Raw genomic sequence first — 18,665 nt, forward strand, 5'->3', positions numbered from 1 at the left:
GCCTACTAGGCCCGGAGCGCAGCCTAGCAACCGCCCCCCTCGCCCGCACAGAGACGTCGGCCTAGAGCGGCGGCGGCAGCGCCGCCTATCAGCGAGCGAGTGCGCGCGCACGCTTCCACGTCACCGCCGAGCTCTTTTGACGAAAAGCGCCACCGCCGCCGTCTCCTGCGTCGCATAGACCTAATGTATAGACTGACACACGGGTAGCAACTCCCGCGTTTCTAAGTTTATCTTCCCCGCTTCCCTTTTTCCCGGGGGGAGGGGGCCTGAATTGCGAGCTTCCCATAGGAACCATTGGATAAAACGTTTCAGCACAAGTGCACCTGGACAGCGGTTTGTGTTTCATCCTCCCACCACCAGTAACTAACATAGCTGTCCCCTTTTTTAAGGGAAATTCCCTTATTCCGAATAGGATTCCTCGCAAGAAAAGGAAAAAGCTGACAGCTATGGTAACTAATAAGACTGGAGCGGATGCTCTTCTTTCTAATTCCTTCTGGAAATTTTCTTTAAAAAAAAAATTATTAAAGATTTTCTTAGCCTTCTGGAAATTTTCTAATTCGGGCCTTGAAAGCACATGCACAAAATTTAAAAGGCTTGTTCTACGCTTATTTACATAATTTTTTTTCTCTCAGGTCTTTGGTCAAAAGAAGCTGCCAGAGTCCCTGCTCTCGGGTAAAAAGACGTGGCACAAAAGGAAAACTGACTGGGAGGAAGGAGGAGAAAGATAAAACTCAGGTACAAGTCCTTAGTTGCAATTTATTCTAATGATTAGCTGGGGTGGAACAGTTCAAGGAGAGACGGGGTCCCCAAATTGCTGGCCTTTCAGCTGCTTCTATGGAACCACCCTGCATCCCTTCTCTTCTCTCCTTCCAGCTGATGGAAGGAGCCTGCATAGTTACCTTCCTGAGCTCACTGGTTTTGAGCTAGGATTCCAGCGGGAAATGTTATTAGGCTGCCCTTTGCTGCAAGCTAGGAGCTTTGCTGAGGAGGCGGGAGACGGACTTTGGCTGGAAACCCAAACCAGATTCAGTAGTGGAACAAATTTAAAAAATAGAAAACAAGAAATACCCCAAGGGGAGGGGGAATAAAAAATTGCAAGAATAAAATGTCCCAAGCCAGCCTTCAGCCTGCACTCTGGGGTTGCCCCCAAGCAGCAAAATGGGATAACTCACAATATTGGCATTTGCATTTGATCTGGCTAGCAGATCGTTTTAAAAATTAAGACCTACACCCATCTTGGCTGCTATCTTTTTTTGAGAGTTAACACGGGTACCCTAGAATCATAATTTTAACATTGAATTAAACATTGGACAACTTTCCATTGGAAATTTTGAAATGTCTTTCAGTGCAAACCAGGAAGTTCTCAATCGATGGATTAGTCCCTATTTCTTGTCTCTATACTTCATGCACCATGTCCTCTTAAAATGACGCTCTAGCACGGTGAGCTTCTTTCTCTTTCTTTCTAGTGTAGAGAGTCCCCACCCATAGAGCTGCATATTCAGGCCGGCCGCTATATCAAAATATTGTAGAACACCCCCTTCAGGCACTCAACTGTATTTGCTCCACAGACTTCGATTTGTTTTGCGGCCATTTTCTCCTCCCAAGGAACTGTGGGAACTGTAGTTTGATGAGAGGAAGGTATGGCTATTTAACAGAGAAATCTACAGGGCATACTCACTCAAAGCTACATTTCCCAAGAGCCTTTGGGAAAAGGTCGTGGCAGTTAAATTGATCAAAAATGGTTATCAAAGTTTACCAATGTATTGCAGTGGTTAGAATGTTACAGTGGGACTTGAGTTCAAATCCATGCTTGTCCGTGAAACTCACTGGGTGACCTTGAAACAGGCTAGGCAGTGAAGTAGTGACTATTTCTCACAGAGTTGTTCTGAGGATTAAATGGGATATTGTCTGGGAGTAAAGGCAAAAATATTATTTTTCTAAATAAGAATAAATCATCTGTAAAGTTCAAGCAAGTTGAAAGAAAGGATGGTTATACATTACTAGGCTTTGGTTTGAACTGCCATTTTGTAGAGGACATTTGTGCTGGCCCAAAGTTTATTTTTATTCCACATTAGCCTCAGGCCTGGTATAAAGTTGCATCATCGTTTGGGGTGTGTCACTGACATGAAATGTACACGTATGCGATTGTGTCCTCATTTTCCCGTGCAAATTCTGCTTTAGGGCATTTCTATCATTTCAGCTAGTGTGGCATTATCACTATAAATTTGTTTGCATTTCATTTTAGTCTCATTTTTAATAATAGGTACAGAGAATGCTGCCTTTTGCTAAGCAAGATCATTGGTCTATCTAAACCAGCATTGTCTGCACGGACTCGCAGCAGTTCTGCAGGGTTTCAGGTAGGCAACATTCTCAGCACTACCTGGAAATTCTCCCAGAGAATTGAACCTGGTACCTTAGGAAATTTTACTGGCTGTTGCATTTTTATGGTTTGTATGTTTTATTACATTAAGCAGTATTTTTAAAAAAACCAAATTCTATTATTTTAGTCCTAAAGGGTGCTGTCCAAAGTGCTGGATATAAGCCAAAGAGTTCTAGATTCAAATCCTTTCTTAGCCATGGAGACATCACCACCTTTCAGCTTACTCTGCCCAATAGACTTATGAGAATGTGTTTATTATTATTATTTTAAAAAATTATCCTGCTCTTCAGCTATAAAAGGCTTGCAGAATGGCTTGAAAAAAAGGCAGTCTCTGCCTGTAGGCTTACAACCTAAAAAGACACAGCACAAAAAGAAAATGGATTGTGAGAGGAGGAAATTTTAAAATTCAGACTCATGTGCATTGTTACAAGTTCTAATGTGAAAACCCTCTACATCTGCTCCTCAAATAGCTACCTCTTGGTTGCCAGTTCATTTCCAGGCCTAATTCACGATGCTCATATTAGTGTTTGAAGGCTTGAAATACCCAAATATCTGAAAGAGATGTATATTTTTAGATTCTATTTTTAGATATATATATTTTTTATATTCTATTATTGTAGGTTGCTTTAAACTGATTTTAATACTGTGTTTTAATTGTAAACTGGGACCTTAGGGTGAAGGATGGGTAATTAATAATGATAATGGTGATAATTATGATGTTACACGCCACCTCAATCTCTGAGCAGTGAGACTCCAGAAATTCTAGGAGCTTATACCGGGTTCGATTTCCTTGGAATGAAAGTCAGCAGAGATTGCGGAGTCTTTAGGATATATGGCTTTACTTACACATATAGACAACCTGAGCATAAGATGGAGGGTGTCACAGCAATAATATCCCAACTGATCTTGCTTCTTCATTAGTGACAGCTTGGGATCTAGCACAGAGCGAGCACATCTCTGTGTCCCAGCTTGCTTACAAAACTCAGCTCACACACATTCTCCTGTTGTTTTCCTACCTAGCAGCTAGGAGGGGTGGTGGTGGAAAAAAGGCCCACACATAAGCCTGGAGGGCCCTGCCGCATATTTGTAGCTCTTGCAATTTAGCTCTTTTGGGATGCCAATGAGGACACTAAGGCCATTGTCCTACAGAGAAGCTTGCCTGACTAATTCAGCAACTTCCTTTGTCAGGTTCTAACCTTCACTGGGTGCAGGACCCCAAGAATGGGAAGGGCCTCAGGGCCTCATCCAGACACCCCCCGAAAACCCACAAGAACAACACCACCACCACCACCAAGTCAGTGAAAACCAATAAACGACTGCATTAAGAACCATGAGCAGTGCAAAGTGGAAATGTTTTAGCACCTCAAAAACCATTTCAAAATGCAGAATAATATTTGCCCTTTTTGAAAATGCTTTCAGGGGCTCGCAGGCATACAGGGCTCTGAGCATGGGGCAACTGGAGTATAAAGGAAAGTGTTAGGGGGCGGAGAGGTGATTAGGAATGACTGGCTGCATGAGAGTTGTAATTACTGCATAAAGCACTCCATGCTAGCAATTACCCCTTCCCTCCCCTGCCCCCAGTCTCTGTCCCAGATTAATGATACTTCTGCCACTGTTTTCCATGTCAGAGAAGCGCCCATCCAATTTGGGAAAGCAATTAGTGCGAAATGAGACGGCAGCGGCTGACTATAATGGGCCATCTTAAGTGTCACTTGTCTGTGAAACTGCGCAGGGACTCGAGTGATGTATCCTGCCGAACGGGGCATTGTAAATATGCCATCATAATGAAGCTACACACACACACACACACACACACACAAGCAACGCTACTTGTCTCAGTCACTCCAACAAGCAAATTGAGCAGAACTACAAACTGCCACCACCTCCCACTAGACACTGTCTCGGTGCCTGTATGCTGTCTCAGTAAGGCAGGCTTTGCCAAACTAGGGCCCCCTGGATGTTTTGGACTATGATTCCCATCAGCCACAGCCAGTGCATGCTGGCTGGCACTGATGGGAATCGTAGTCCGAAAGATCTGGAGGGCCCCAAGGTGGCAAAGCCTACAGTGAGGGCTGTGGCCTACAGTTTATTATTATTATTATTATTATTATTATTAATAATAATAATAATAATAATAATTTTATTATTTATACCCTGCCCATCTGGCTGGGCTTCCCCAGGCACTCTGGGCAGCTTCCCAAAAAATTAAAATACAGTAATGCATCAAACATTAACAGCTTCCCTAAACAGGGCTGCCTTCAGATGTCTTCTAAAAGTCTGGTAGTTGTTGTTCTCTTTGACATCTGGTGGGAGGGCGTTCCACAGGGAGGGCGCCACTACCGAGAAGGCCCTCTGCCTGGTTCCCTGTAACTTGGCTTCTCGCAGTGAGGGAACCGCCAGAAGGCCCTCTGATTCCCTGGAATCTTTTTATTCCCTGGAATCTTTCACCACTTGGGGATTGGGGTGGCGAGCAACAGCAACATTCAGTGCTCCCCCACACCTCTGCTTTCAGATGCCACAAGACTTTCTGGGTTGTATCAGAGCAAGTTTTACTCAGAGTAAAAAATGAAAATGAAAAATGCAATGGGGCTACTCTGAGTACAACCAGTATTGGACACAGCCCTTGCTTGTTTTTGCTGCAGCAGATTTAACACATAAATACAGGAAAACTCTCTGTAGCTAGATCCAGATTTCTTGCTGGCAAGGAGTCTTTTGGCTGCCAGAATTTTAAGATAAGATCTTACCTGAAAGGCAGGTACAAATCTCTTCTTAAAAACGTTTCCAAATGCAATTTGTATTTGAATTATAAAGATTACCTTTGCTTACATGTACACAAGCTGTGTTTTTGTTCTATCCTTAATTATGTGTCCATTTGATATCAATGGAGTAGGCTGTCACTTTGTAACAAGCAGCACTTCCTGGTGGTATATTTTGATAGTAGCAACTATTGGTGCCAGTAAGAAAGGCTAGTTTCAGGCTTTTTGGTATGCAAAATATGATTGTTTGTTTTTAAGCAAATTATGTTTTCTAAAAGCTGACAAATGCTGCTCTAGATTTCCCAGATTCCAGATAACCAAGGCACACCTTTTCTACATTAAAACAGGGGTACACTTTTTTCTTACATCTCCACCCTACCCCCAGTTTACTACTTTTAGAGTGTAAAAACCTGCCCTCAGAGGACCTTGCTTCACCCTCCCTTTGGTTTCTGCACAGGCTGCTGATCTGGACTTCCCTTTTTGTCCAGAAGGATGCAAGGCCATGGACAGTGACTCATGCCAAAGTGCAACAGGCACCCTCCTCTGGAATCAGGCAATTCTTCAGCCTCTCTGCTTTGGCAATGAGTGACTGCTGCAATCCATGCAAGGGCAGGGCAATGTTACCTACCTGCAGTGCTGACTGATTGGAAGAAGGCAAAGGCAAAGCAGTGACTCATACAGAGAAGCAGCTGGCAGTCTCCTTCAAGGGTGGACAATTCTGCAGCATCTTTGGAATGAAGGAAATTGACTGATTGATCAACCTGTGCTCAGTGCAGAGAGTCAGCTGGCTGACTCCCTAGCAGCAGTGCTGAGAAAGGCCCAGCTGGTCTCTTCTATGAATGGGGGCTATAGAAGCATTTCACTTTTTGATTTGTTTATTCCTTCCGGCAACTATGGTTTGAGGAGAGATGTGAAGGAGGGGCAGAAAGTAGCGTGGCAGGTAGCCTGGAAAGAACATCGCGGGAGAAGCCTACATCTGATGATAGCTAATCTCTTTCCCTCCTTCCCTCTCATTCCCCCAAGCCATTGAAGTGGTTGTAGAAAATGGCTTTGTTATACCCACTGCCTGAATGAATCACCCCAAATTTAGACTTGGTGTTGTTCACAGTTTAAAAGCCAAATAGGATTATCCTGTGCCGTCCTCTTTGAGGGCTGACTCACTTCATTCTTCATTCATAACCTGGGGGATGTGTGTCTATGTAGCCCTTTCTAAGCAGCATTGAGTGGGGTGTGGGGTGAGGAGAGGAAATCAGCGAGTTGCAATTATGTACAAGTGGGAACCGCAACCGAGTGTTGCAGCGTACTTCCTCACTCCTTAACATGAGTGCTCCTGAGCAGCCATGCCCGCCTCCAAAAAATCCAATTTCCTTCCTCTTACCACCTAGTTTTCTCAATCAGTGAATCACATTTTTTTATGAGGTGGCCACATAAAAACAAGATAAAACACCAAAGTGATGTGTGCAATTTTTAATATAAAACAAGCTAAGCTATATCCTGCATGTTATAGTGGTTAGAGGGTTTGACTGGGACCTGGGAGACCAGGGTTTGAATCCCTACTTGGTTATGAAGTTCAGTGGGTGACCTTGGGTCAGTTAGAGTGTCTCAACCTAACCTACCTCACAGGGTTGTTGTGGAGAGGTAGGGGACCCATATATGCCACCTTGAGATCCTTGGAGGAAAGGTAACTGTAATAATACAATTAATAAATATATAAAAAATAAAGCTGATGGTATCCTTTACAAAACTTTGCAGCAATAGGGGAGAACCTATTGTTTTCATTGTTGCTTTACTGATATTGGCTAATAAGTAGGGACAACAATAAATAATTTCATGGGTATTGTAGTAAAACGGGAGCAAATTATCCCTTTTGTTCATCTCTGAAAAAGGTGCATGCAGAAAGAACATGAATTAGTGTTTCTGTTGCTCTCTCCTCACAGGGAAAGAGCTGTTATTGTAAGAAATATATCCCCAAAGTGGAAAGAAGGCAATTAAATCTTTCCCTTAGAATAGATCAGCCAATATTTGAAAACAGTCAACCCTTTGGTTGTGAAGGGGTGTTCAGTTGTTGTTGCTGCTTGTATCAGTTACAACACTATTAAAAGAAGTCACACAAAATACCTGTAAGTTGCTTGGAGACCTTTGGATAACAAGCAAAAAATAAATACCAGAACTTAAGGTATGTAAACTTGAAGTGGATCAAAGTGCTCTGTCTCCTTTTTAAAAAACCCAACAATCCACTTAAAAAAACAAACCCCAAACCAGACTTTTGTAGTTTGAAAGGGGCAGAGAAACATATTTAAAAGTGTGTGGGGTAAATGAATGACTTAACAAGAGGACTGGTAAACACCTTACAAGCAAATCAGAATGAATGCAGAATAATTGTCTCACAATAAAATCAGAACAAATGCTCCATAAAGGCCTGATATAGTCTAACCATTGCATAAACTTTGGGCAAGCAAATCAGAACGCTAAAGGAATCAGACGTTTGAAGGAACCACAAGTTGTCAGAATAATCTTGGCTGGTGTTATGTACTGAGTTGAATAGGATCCAAAATGCAGCAGTCTGATTGGTCCTAGAACAATAGGATCCAGAATACAGCAGTCTGATTGGTCCGCAGGAGCCACCCAATCCAACTCCAGGCGGAAGTGAATCCGCAACCTGATTGGTCTACAGGTGAATCCCAGAATTAGCCAATCACGTGGGGCCCATTCTGTAAATAATGTATATAAAGCAGACATTTCGGGAGAACTTCCATTCCTCACTACTCTGAGCTGAATAAAGAGCATGAAATCCACACTTGACTCAGAGTATATTTCAGCAGGACTCTTAGAAGTCAACACATAGACCAAGATGAGCTGGAGGACCATCAGCACCCTTAATCTAAAGGTTAAGAATGTATTTTGTCTGGCTATAGCCCTGAAGAAGAGGGAAATTTCCAGAAAGACCTAATAATTACAATTTATCGCCAAAAGGTTTGGGCACCATGAGCTTGACATAACTACTCTTCTGAAGAAGGCACAGGTGACCTGAAGATGTATTAAAAGAAACAATGTTTGAAGGTTAAGCAACAAGCAAGCCCCTCATTCATCCATTTCCAACACAATTATGTCTTCACATCCAAATGGGTGGCGTTTGTGAAAAGGAAGTGATGACTTTATGCAGCTTTTCTGAATTCTATGACAATAGCATTTTTAAGAGGCAGAAAACCACCCACCACCATCTCCTGGCCTGCTCTGCCAGCATTTCTGGCTCATTTCCTTTAAACAAGGCATTTGTCAGGCAACATAGCGTTTACACAAAGCTGTTAGTAGAGAGCAAGTGGGGATTATGCAGCAGAGGGGGCTGAAAGCCTGGATCTCTCCATAGGGAGGTTCCCCTCTGATGCGTCAACTCTTATCTCAGATGCTGAATCACCCCTTTTTGGCTCTTGCTGAGTCAGGGTCTGTTCTGGGGTGGGGCAGTGGGAACAGGGGCGGAGGGTGAGCAGGCAGGCACCCTAGAGATTTATTCCTCATCTCCATGCTGCATCTCAGAGATAAAACGCAATTCCAGAGCAAAGGGAAAATTCATAAGTATGTCATGAAAAAAGGCATTTATTGAACTCCAAGGAATATCTCTTCCCTTTGTCAAGCTAAAGCAGCTTTTGCCAACCTGGTGCCCTCTAGAAATTTTGGACTACAATTCCCATCAGCCCCAGTCATTGGTTTGAGCCAATGCAAGTCAGCCAATTCCACATGTTATGCTTTTAGATATTCTGTGGACACATACACACCGCACATTTAAAGCACATTGCTTCCCCCAAAGAATCGTGACAACTCTAGTGTAAGAGTGCTGGGAATTGTAGTAGTGGTAAACTATAGTTCCCAGGATTCCTTGGGGGAAGGAACGTGCTTTAAATGTATGCTGTCATGCTATAGGAAAATGAAATGCACGCATAAATATGATACGTTGTATAAATAAACTGCTGTCTTTATTTTCCTTTCCCATTAACTTTTCTAGGTTTCTTTGGGGAAATGAAAGTGAGCGGTATAAATATGAAATGAAACGCTGCAGTGCTTGTGCCAGCCATTTATTATTTATTCCATAACAATTTTGTTTCATTTACAAATCACTTCCCATGAGTCAAAGCAATTCATTTATCATATTTGCATCAAATATTAATGGTGTTGCAAGTTGTGGGTTTAAAGATCAATCAAAGGATGGGCAGTGTTCTGTGTACTGGAATCCCTGGGATTACTGGTGGCAACGGGTCATCTGAACTTCCCTCTCCTTTTTGCTGTGGCCACAGGAAGCCATAGGGTTGGTGAGCACTGGGGGGAGGTAGAGGGGGCCCTGCCACCCCATCCATGCACACACACCTTTCAGACATTGGGCTGAAGTGGGAGAAGGGCCATTGCTCACTGGGAGTGTGGGAGAACACTTGCTTTGCATGCAGAAGGTCCCAGCTCCTTTCCCTGGCATCTCCAGGTAGGGCTCGGCACAACCCTAGTCTGAAACCCTGGACAGCTAATGCCAGCCATATTGCAGGTATTAATATTGTGCATCATGAAGCAATTGGATGCATAAAGGCTGGCTCCTTTTGGAAATAAAATAGTCCAGACCCATAATTATAATTCAAAGCATTGCTAACCAGGACTTCTTCAAAACAGGTACGAAAACATCAGTCATACATCCAGATAATGCCATTAAGCATATGCTTATTCAAGCATAAGCTTTTCTTAAAATATATATAACAGAATTATGATCAGAGTAAAAACCTAATCTGTCTCTTCCATAGCTTGCATTAGCCTGCATTCAGCCTAAGGCTATGCAGCTCCTGGAAAGTCTTTATTATTACATCCTTTGTTGTCTCTGTGGCGTCCTAGAAAGACTAACAGGCAACTCCATTCAAGATGGAGATTTGCAATGGAATACCCTCATGTGAACTAAGGTTAAACACTCACACGAGTGCTAGCAGAGAGCATCAAATTTTAACCATTAACTCAGTTAGAAGCTTAGAGAACTTCAGTATGGCCCAGTGGAATTTTCTAGTGCTAAACCCTTTCAGCAATAAATGTCTAATATACTTACAGGCATTTTCCATTTTAGTGTGCAATTAAACAACTATACTTTCCAAGTCACTGTACACAGTACAGCACTTATTGGGACATGAGCCTCTTGGGCTTGCTGATCAGAAGATCGGATGTTCAAATTCCCATGACGGGTGAGCTCCTGTTGCTCTATCCCAGCTCCTGCCAACCTAGCAGTTCAAAAGCATGCTAGTGCAAGTAGATAAATAGGTACTGCTGCTGCAGGAAGGTGAATGCACTCTGGTTTCCATCACAGTGTTCTGTTGTGCCAGAAGTGGTTTAATCATGCTGGCCACATAACCTGGAAAGCTGTCTGTAGACAAACACTGGTTCTCTTGGCCTGAAAGTGAGATGAGATCCACAATTCCATAGTCGCCTTTGACTGGACTTAACCGTCCAGGGGTCCTTTACCTTTACCTTACCTTTACAGAGCACTCAAAAAGATGGATCAGTGACCTGATTAAATACAAGTCAGAGCTTTCTACATTCCTATTTAAATCAGCCCTTTACTGTATTCAGAATCATGAGGACTAGAAACTTACTTTCTTTTTAGGGGAAGGAGCATAGCTACTGCTTTGCATGCAGAAGGTCCCAGGTCCATTCCTTGGCATCTCCTGGTAGTATTGGGACAGACCCTCCTGCCTCGCCACCTGAAACCCAGGACAATAATGAGGTAGGAGGACCAAAGTTGCAACTTGATATCAGGAAGCTTCTGCACCAGCCTAATAGATCCAACAAGATTTTGCTTTTGATCTGCTCTGCCTCTTCCCCTTTTGGTTCCAGCCAACCGATTCCCATTCATATTGTTAGGTTTGTACTCTAGTAACTTGCTCTGCTGTCTTCCCTTTTCCTAATGAATGGGAAAGTGATGGGCACTCTTGTCACACGGCATGCGCCAGACCCTAGTCATCTGCCCTTGTTTAATCACACATGAATTAATATCACAACAGCAAATCTCTTCCACACGCCTGGCAAGGTTCAGCTAATGAGGCTGCTCGATCGTCAGGCATCAAACCCAACAGGCTGTGAGATGTTCCTCCTGCCTGTCTATGTTTGCAAAAGCTGTTGTCTGTGCTGGAGAAAAATGCAGTTTAATTTTCGGGATTATTATCCTGTGGATGATGAACAGCCTATGGCTGTTTTCCAGCCTTTAGGGGCTGGAACTGGGGGTGGAGGGGGGAAGCAACTCAGAATTAGATTTGAGCCAAGGAAAGACAAAGGAGGCTTCATGTTTGAACTCCTTGGTGGCTGCCACTCATTTCCTTAGAAGCAGGATCCTTAGATCCTTAGAGTAACCTTGTCTCCATCAACACAGATGTCACTAAGGTGGAAATAATAGCACAGGGAAACAGTGCGTAGTTAAACTACGGAACTCGCTCCCACAGGAAAGAGGGATGGACACCAACTTGATGGCTTTAAAAGAGGATCGGACAAATTCATGGAGGAAGGAGGAAGCTATCAGTGCCTACCAGTCATGATGACTAAGCTTTGCTTCCATGGTTGTCAATGGGGCATCTGTTTGGCCACTGTGAGAACAGGATGCTAGACTAGATGGGCCATTGGCCTGATCCAGCTTTCTTATGACCCGAATGGCTGAGAGGGTCAGAGCATCCTCACTACATAGATAGGCTAACATTTAGGGGGTTTTGATTCTGAGAAAAGGACAATTACAGAGCATTTATTAATTGGGTGGAACAGCAGGTGGGGCTGAATGTGGCCCTTATAGCCTCCCCATCTGGCCCTTAGAACTCTCCCAGGCTACACCCCTCGTCATCGTCCCCCAGTGCTTTTTCCTGGCTGGAAACTATCCTTGAATGGTGTGATAATGCCCCTCACTTGCAAAGATTTGGACTAGATGACCCTCGTGGTCCTTTCCAACTCTACTGTTTTATGATTCTGATACTGAGGAGCAAAGGGAAATGTGGGAGCTGGGAGAGGAAAATCTCTGTGGCCTCTGCTAGCATCATTTCTCAGCAGAAAGATGAGAGGGGCAGTGTGGGTGGTGGGAGGTGTTTACACAGCTCCATGGAACAAACTCCGAAGCTCATTTTAGATCTCACTCAGGGCTCATTTTGCTTTGATTCACTGCAATTTATCCCCGTTTCCCCAATTCCTCTGGGACAAGAGCAAAGGCAGGCTTGTGCTGAGCACCCTCTCCCTCTCCCACACATGTACACTCACACACACACCCCACATACCCCACACAAACCGGGCCAAGATCTTGGGCATGGATGGTCTTCTTAACAGATGTTCACTTATCTTATTTCTTCCCTTGTTGCCTTTAATGAAGCTGGTGAGCCCACAAGTGCCTTCACCCTCCTCCCCACTGTGGGGGACTTATCAACATGGGGCAGGGTGTGTGTTTGTGAGAGAGACAGAGTGCGGTGATATCACCCCTTTAGGATCAGTTTATGGGAATGGGTTAGCACTTCAGAAATAATGAGCTTCCATACAGCTGTCTCCCGTTAAGGCTTCCAGGCCGGTGTCACAAGGTACCTGGGTGGAAGAGGTGAACGCCCATGGTCTAAGTTCCCATAAAACCTGGATTGGTGGGAGTTCCCAGCAGCCAGCTAAGCCGAGGTCAGCATCTATTTGGGCTTTTGACAGCATCTTCTTCTGTTGCTCAGCCTACCGAGATTTAAGTGTAAGTGTTGATGTTCATTAGCTGGATAAGTTAGCGTTTCTTGCTTTCTTACCTTCTGAGCTATTTTAATTTGTGTAATTATTTGGAGTTTTTCCTCCCTTGTGGAGTTTTGTTTTAGTAAAGTCTGTGTATGATTTTATGAAATTTGGTCTCGTCAGAGTTCCTGAACCCTTTCATTCTGACCACGCTTTTCGGAGCAAGGGTCATCCACCACACAGAGAAGGAGAAGATGTGCCCAGGACCAATTCCTGTTTCTGCTCCAAAGTTGCAACAACCTCCCATCCCGTGAACCTCCTGCTCTTTGCAGAGAGCGAAGCCACATTTAAATTTCTCCCCATTTTGTTATTCCCCTGATAAATCCCCTCCTTACCTCCCCACAGCTCTATAAGCTCCACTGGGAGTTTCTGAGTTCGTATCCAGCTATCTAAGCATGCTACAAATATTCCATTGTGGGTGTGCGCACGCAGGAACAGCCCCAATCCTAAAAAGTACATTTCCTTGGAAAGGGGGCCCCAGACGTCCCTTGCTGCTGAGAGTTCCAAGTCATGATGTTTAGGAGCTTGGGCTGACGACAGGCAGAAATCCAACTGATCCATCATGCTTTCCTGGCACAGCTGCAGTGACGGAGACTCTTGTGTCAGTTGAATGTCTGCCTATGGAGTTGTAGCAGAGAGGGTGGTACCTCCCCTGGGGGTGGAGAGGGTGGGATGAGGATGCAGACTCCAGCTTGATCATGGATGTCAGCTGGGAAAAGGGTGGAGCCAGAGGGAGGGGGTTCTCCCTCCACCACCCCCTGCCTGCAGTTATATACAAGTTGTAGAAGCAGCAGCAGCAGCAGAGAGAGAGAGAGAGAGAGAGAGAGAGATACCTATACCTCCTCCACCTTTGACTCACAAAGGACTAGCATCTTCTCTTCGAAGCAAATAAGGCAGCTGCCACCCTGCTCCTGAGCCCACCTGAACCGGGGCTGAACTTCACCTGTGCTCATGGTTTTATGGCAAGTCTCCCGCAGGCCCCTATGGAAAGCCCTGGGCTTCCTGGGCTTGATCCTGCTGGTGGCCCCAGCAGGCGCCTGGTACAAGCATGTGGCCAGCCCCAGGTACCACACCGTGGGGCGAGCTTCAGGGCTTCTGATGGGAGTCAGGCGCTCCCCTTACCTGTGGCGCCGGCAGGCAGCAGAGGGCTCCCGGGATAGCCTGGAGGCTGCCCCCACCCTGCCCAGCAGCAGGGCCACTCAGTGGCTGACACTCCAGCAGGCAGAGGAGGAGGAGGGACCCTGGACCACTCTGGATCTGCAGCCTCACCTGTCCTCCCAGGTGGGCGCCTGGAAAGATGCTGCTTCTGCTGCCGCAGGGGCCATCAAGAAAACGCTCTGGCCTCAGGCCTCGCAGAAGAACCACGCCAGGCAACAAGGGAGGATCTGGGCAGCCCTGTGTCCAACAGGATGCCAGGAGGCTCTCTGGCAAAGCCCTGCCATGCACCCGAAGCTCCTGGAAAGGCTGATGTGGAAGACAGGACAGCCCAGCACATCGAAGGAGGCCAGGTAATTGGGCACAGTAAGTCCAGAGTCTTAAGCCTTAGGGGGCATCTAGGACATAGCTGTCAACTTTCTCCTTTTTTTAAGGGAAAGTCCCTTATTCTGAATAGGATTCCTCGCAAGAAAAGGGAAAAGTTGACAGCTATGAACTAGGATGCAGCACTTGTAAGACAGGTGAGCTTTCCCTTGGCCCACTTCTAGGGGGTTTCCTGACAAAGTTTTAATATTTATGGACAAGGGTCATGCCTCAGTGGTGGAGCATCTGCTTGGCACGCAGAAGGGCCCCTTCCCTTTAGTAACAAACCCCTTTCCCAAGGTTGAGGTTGCTATCCAAGGAACGTTCCCACTGAGAGAAATCTGATTATATGGGACAGGGCATTGGAATGTAGAAGGCTGTCTTAAACCAACTGATTCATCTAGGTCAGTGTCTGGAGGGAGCTCTCCAGGCAAGAGTCTCACCTAGCCCTGCCTGGAGATGCTGCAGACCCAACCTGGGACCTTCTGCATGCAGCGCAGGTGCTCTACCACTGAGCTGCAGTTCTTTCCATTAAGGCAAAGGAAGCTACCTTAAACTGAGTCAGACTGTTGGCCCATCTAGCTCATTATTGTCTACACTGACTGGCAGCAGCTCTCCAGGGTTTTAGGCAGGAGTCTTTCCCATTCTTATCTGAAAATGCCAGGAATTGAACCTAGGACCTTCTGCATGAGAAGCAGGTGCTCAAGCACTGAGCTGTGGCCTTTCCCCTTTGAGTTTTCACATTAGACCCTCCTGACAGTGCAGCATGTTTCACAAATTCAACCAGGTGGCTACCTGGAGCAGAGCTTTTAGTGGGCTGGCTCCCTCTGGAATACTCTGTTAGACAATTGCTCAACTGTTTGGTGTTTCTGATACCTGCTCAAAACCCTTCTGTACACCCAGGCAATTTCAGGATGTTGATATTGGCTGTGGCAGGAACAGGCAACCTTTGGCTTCTGGACTCCAGCCCTCATAATCTCATAGACCATTGGCCATGCTGGCATCTGGGGCTGCTGGGAGTTGGAGTTCAATGACACCTGGAGGGTCACAGTGTCCCCATCCTTAGATTGTGGGCACCTACTGATCTGCCAGGTTTTTTATCACTGTCCTTTTCTTTGAATGCCTTATTTTAATTTTTATGCATGCTGCTCCAAGAGCTTTCTGAATAGGGAGAGGTTTGTAAACACAAATGAGCAACAATAGCGATGGGACAAAATTACACTGCTAGGAAAACAACACAGACCCTCCTTTCAGCTTCTTAGAATCACAGAATCATGTGTTGTAAGGGACTCAAAGGGTCATCTAGTCCAACCCCCTGCAATTCAGGAATTGCAGCTAAAGTATTTGATGGTCACCCAACCTCTGTTTAAAAACCTCGAAGGAAGAAGAGTCCACCACCTTCCAAGGGAGTCTGTTCCACTTTCGAACAGCTCTTACTGTCAGAAAGTTCTCCCTGTCATTTGAAGCCATTGGTTCAGGTCCTAGCTTCCGAAGTAGGAGAAAATGGCAAGGGCGCAATCCAGGGATTGCCCAAGTCATCATTTGAGCCAATTGTGTTTTGGAACAAGAGGTATCAGCAACCAGGGGACTAGCTTCCCTTCCTGGCAGCAAGTCAAGAGAAAAGGGCAGGGCTGTGTATGCTGCCTCGAAGATGAGAAACCAGGCTGGGGTTTATGTGAGGTCTTTGTGGAAGATAGATCCTAAGGGAAAACCTCTTCACTCCCCCAGTTCACTTAGGCCAGTAGTGAGCAAGAAGGCATTTCCCACAAAATGGAAATGACCACGGGAGCCCTTCTTCTGGCTCCACAATGCTGAAGGGCAGAACATTTGTTTTGATCACAGAAGTGTTTGCTGCCCTAGACTCCTTTGGGCGGGAGGGTGGGATATAAATTTAATTGAGCAAAATGAATGAATGAATGAATAAGTTGGCTGTGCCTGTCGTTAGCTCTGGCTCCAGCTGATCTTGGGCTCCACAAACCCCAAAGGAGCACTAGCCACCAGTGATGAAAACGTTTAAGGCTGCTAGCCTAAATACGTAATGATTAATCTCCAGACTCTCTACCATCTTGGTTGCCCTCCTCTGCACATGCCCCAGTTTATCAATATCGTGCAGCAAGAGGAGAACTGTTAGATAAAGAATGTGGTTTTTTTCAAATCAAGGAGTATGCAAGCTTTGGAGTTCCACTGAACTCTACAGCAGGCAGAGTAGATCCTTTATACCTATCTATACAGTACCAATTATGCAGCATGCTAGGTGAAGAGAAGCTGCCCTTCCTTCCTTCCTTCCTTCCTTCCTTCCTTCCTTCCTTCCTTCCTTCCTTCCTCCCTCCCTCCCTCCCTCCCTCCCTCCCTCCCTCCCTCCCTCCCTCCCTCCCCCCCCCTCCTCCCTCCCTCCCTCCCTCCCTCCCTCCCTCCCTCCCTCCCTCCCTCCTTCCTTCCTTCCTTCCTTCCTTCCTTCCTTCCTTCCTTCCTTCCTTCCTTCCTTCCTTCCTTCCTCTTTTATCCCCCTGCCCTGCCACACTGCTTCACTTCTGCAAGGACATCGCTGGATTTCTTCATTACTTGCTAATGCAACTCTGGGCGAGTTACAAAGGGAGGTGGCAATGGCAGTGGCGTAGCGTGGGTTGTCAGCACCCGTGGATTTGCGCCCCCTAACCCTAACCCCCAGATGTTGCGCCTGGTGCGGCCGGCCTCCCCTGCACCCCCCACGCTACGCCACTGGGCAATGGGCCCCAGTGTCAAGTATTATCTTTTAGATTTGCTCTGTTGCATTTTACCTGCATGCCTGACAGCCAACGCTTGATGATGCACTCATCAATTGATGGGAAGATATGTGTGAACCTGCCCATAAACGCCATCTAATGTGCTGCTGCTGTGTACAGGAAGTGTACTGCAGACTTCGCCAACCTGGTGCCCTTCAGATGTTCAGGACTCCAATCGGCCCCAGTCCACACAGCTGAACGATGCTAGGGCAGGTGGGAATCCAAAATATTTGGAGGGCACCAGGTTAGTGAAGGCTGGCCCATGGCACGAGGGTGGAAGTAACTGACCTAAGAGCCTCAGGGTTCCAGTCAGGAAGGTATTGAGTTCTCTGTCTCTTGGACATCATTGCAATGCACCCTTTCTCCACACACACACACACACACACACACACACAGCATAATGAAGCCAGGAGATGAGGTAAGTTACGAAGGAGAAAGGGAGCACAGGACAGCAGCCCTAAGGATCTGATAAAGTTTAATTCGGGGGGGGGTGTTAGAAAATTGTCCATTTTGTTGATGTGGAAAACTGAGGCCAAATTAGAAAACGTGAATTGCTTGAGTGTATGTGGCAGAGAACTAAGACTCTCTTTTCTCTCAATTTAGCAACCCTGAGATCTAATCTCTGATGAGATGAGGTACCCTGCGGAAGTAGTTGTCTGAAGCAGGCTGGTGGATGAGCATAGAAACTGAATTCCAGTACCTGAGAACGAAAGAATTTTGGAGCATCCTTTTGGAACCATGCATAGTCACACATCCCCAACCAAGGGAAGAAGCTGTGAAACCCCTAGTGTCATATAATTGTGTGGATTCTCCATCAGCAGCTATAGGATGCCTGCACTTTCCTGGTTCTTGGGATCGGGGCCAGAAGCTTTTTGATTGCCTTTTTCCAACAAGTAGGGGCATGGTTAGGAAGAGCCCTGTTGTTGTTGTTCTTGTTATTATTATTATTATTATTTTAACCAACTTCATGCTCACATTTTTTGGGGGTGGGGAAACAAAAGTGATATATTGTGTTGTTTATAACGGCTTCTCTGCAATATGGTAATATGTATTCATGTTCTCTCTCCCCACACACCCAAGGATGCTGTACTAATTAAAAACAAGATTTAATGAAATGAAAACCCTGTGCTTTCTTGTGTTATAAGGATTAAACAAATTCTTGAGGACAGCAAGATGATTTCTCAATTTAGTAGCGAACTCAAGGGAGTGATTTCAACAGGATTGGAAGCCAAATGGGAACACTGAGGAAGAAGAAGGGGGGGGGGGAATCAACAGGCCAAGGGGAACTCTGTAGTTAACAGAGGCGAAACAAATCTTTGCATGTGTTCTAAAAGGAACAAACAAACAAATATGGAGCCTCCCCCCCAAAAAAAAACCACCAGTCAAAAAGGACTGAGTAGCCATAGAATTTGGGATGTTAGCTGGGAAAAGAAAAAATGGTGTATGTGTGGGAGGAAATGCAATGGAGTATTCTGGAGAAGGGCGTGGTGGATGGCTGGT

The 18,665-nt window shown here is 45.6% G+C and overlaps 1 protein-coding gene and 1 long non-coding RNA gene across 4 annotated transcripts; both read left to right on the forward strand.

Moving 5' to 3' along the window:
• Nucleotides 1-168: 168 nt before the first annotated feature.
• On the forward strand, nt 169-18,249 carry NPW (neuropeptide W). Of its 2 annotated transcripts, XM_081887491.1 has the most exons (5): nt 169-203; nt 633-735; nt 10,760-10,879; nt 14,233-14,393; nt 17,769-18,249. In XM_081887491.1, the coding sequence occupies exons 1-5, from the start codon at nt 184-186 to the stop codon at nt 17,782-17,784; spliced, it is 420 nt and encodes a 139-aa protein (XP_081743617.1). In that variant the 5' UTR covers nt 169-183; the 3' UTR covers nt 17,785-18,249. The 2 variants fall into 2 exon arrangements, with proteins under 2 accessions (XP_081743617.1, XP_081743616.1); XM_081887490.1 differs by lacking the exons at nt 169-203; nt 633-735; nt 10,760-10,879 and having other exon boundaries at nt 13,580-14,393.
• Nucleotides 1,452-7,166, forward strand: LOC309356232. Of its 2 annotated transcripts, none has more exons than XR_014162694.1 (3): nt 1,452-1,638; nt 2,264-2,357; nt 5,594-7,166. It is a non-coding gene; the product is annotated as an uncharacterized lncRNA (long non-coding RNA). The 2 variants fall into 2 exon arrangements; XR_014162695.1 differs by lacking the exon at nt 5,594-7,166 and adding an exon at nt 3,569-4,367.
• Nucleotides 18,250-18,665: the final 416 nt, after the last annotated feature.

Source organism: Podarcis melisellensis, assembly GCF_964234715.1.
Source record: "Podarcis melisellensis genome assembly, chromosome: 14".
Classification (NCBI taxonomy): Eukaryota; Metazoa; Chordata; class Lepidosauria; order Squamata; family Lacertidae; genus Podarcis; species Podarcis melisellensis.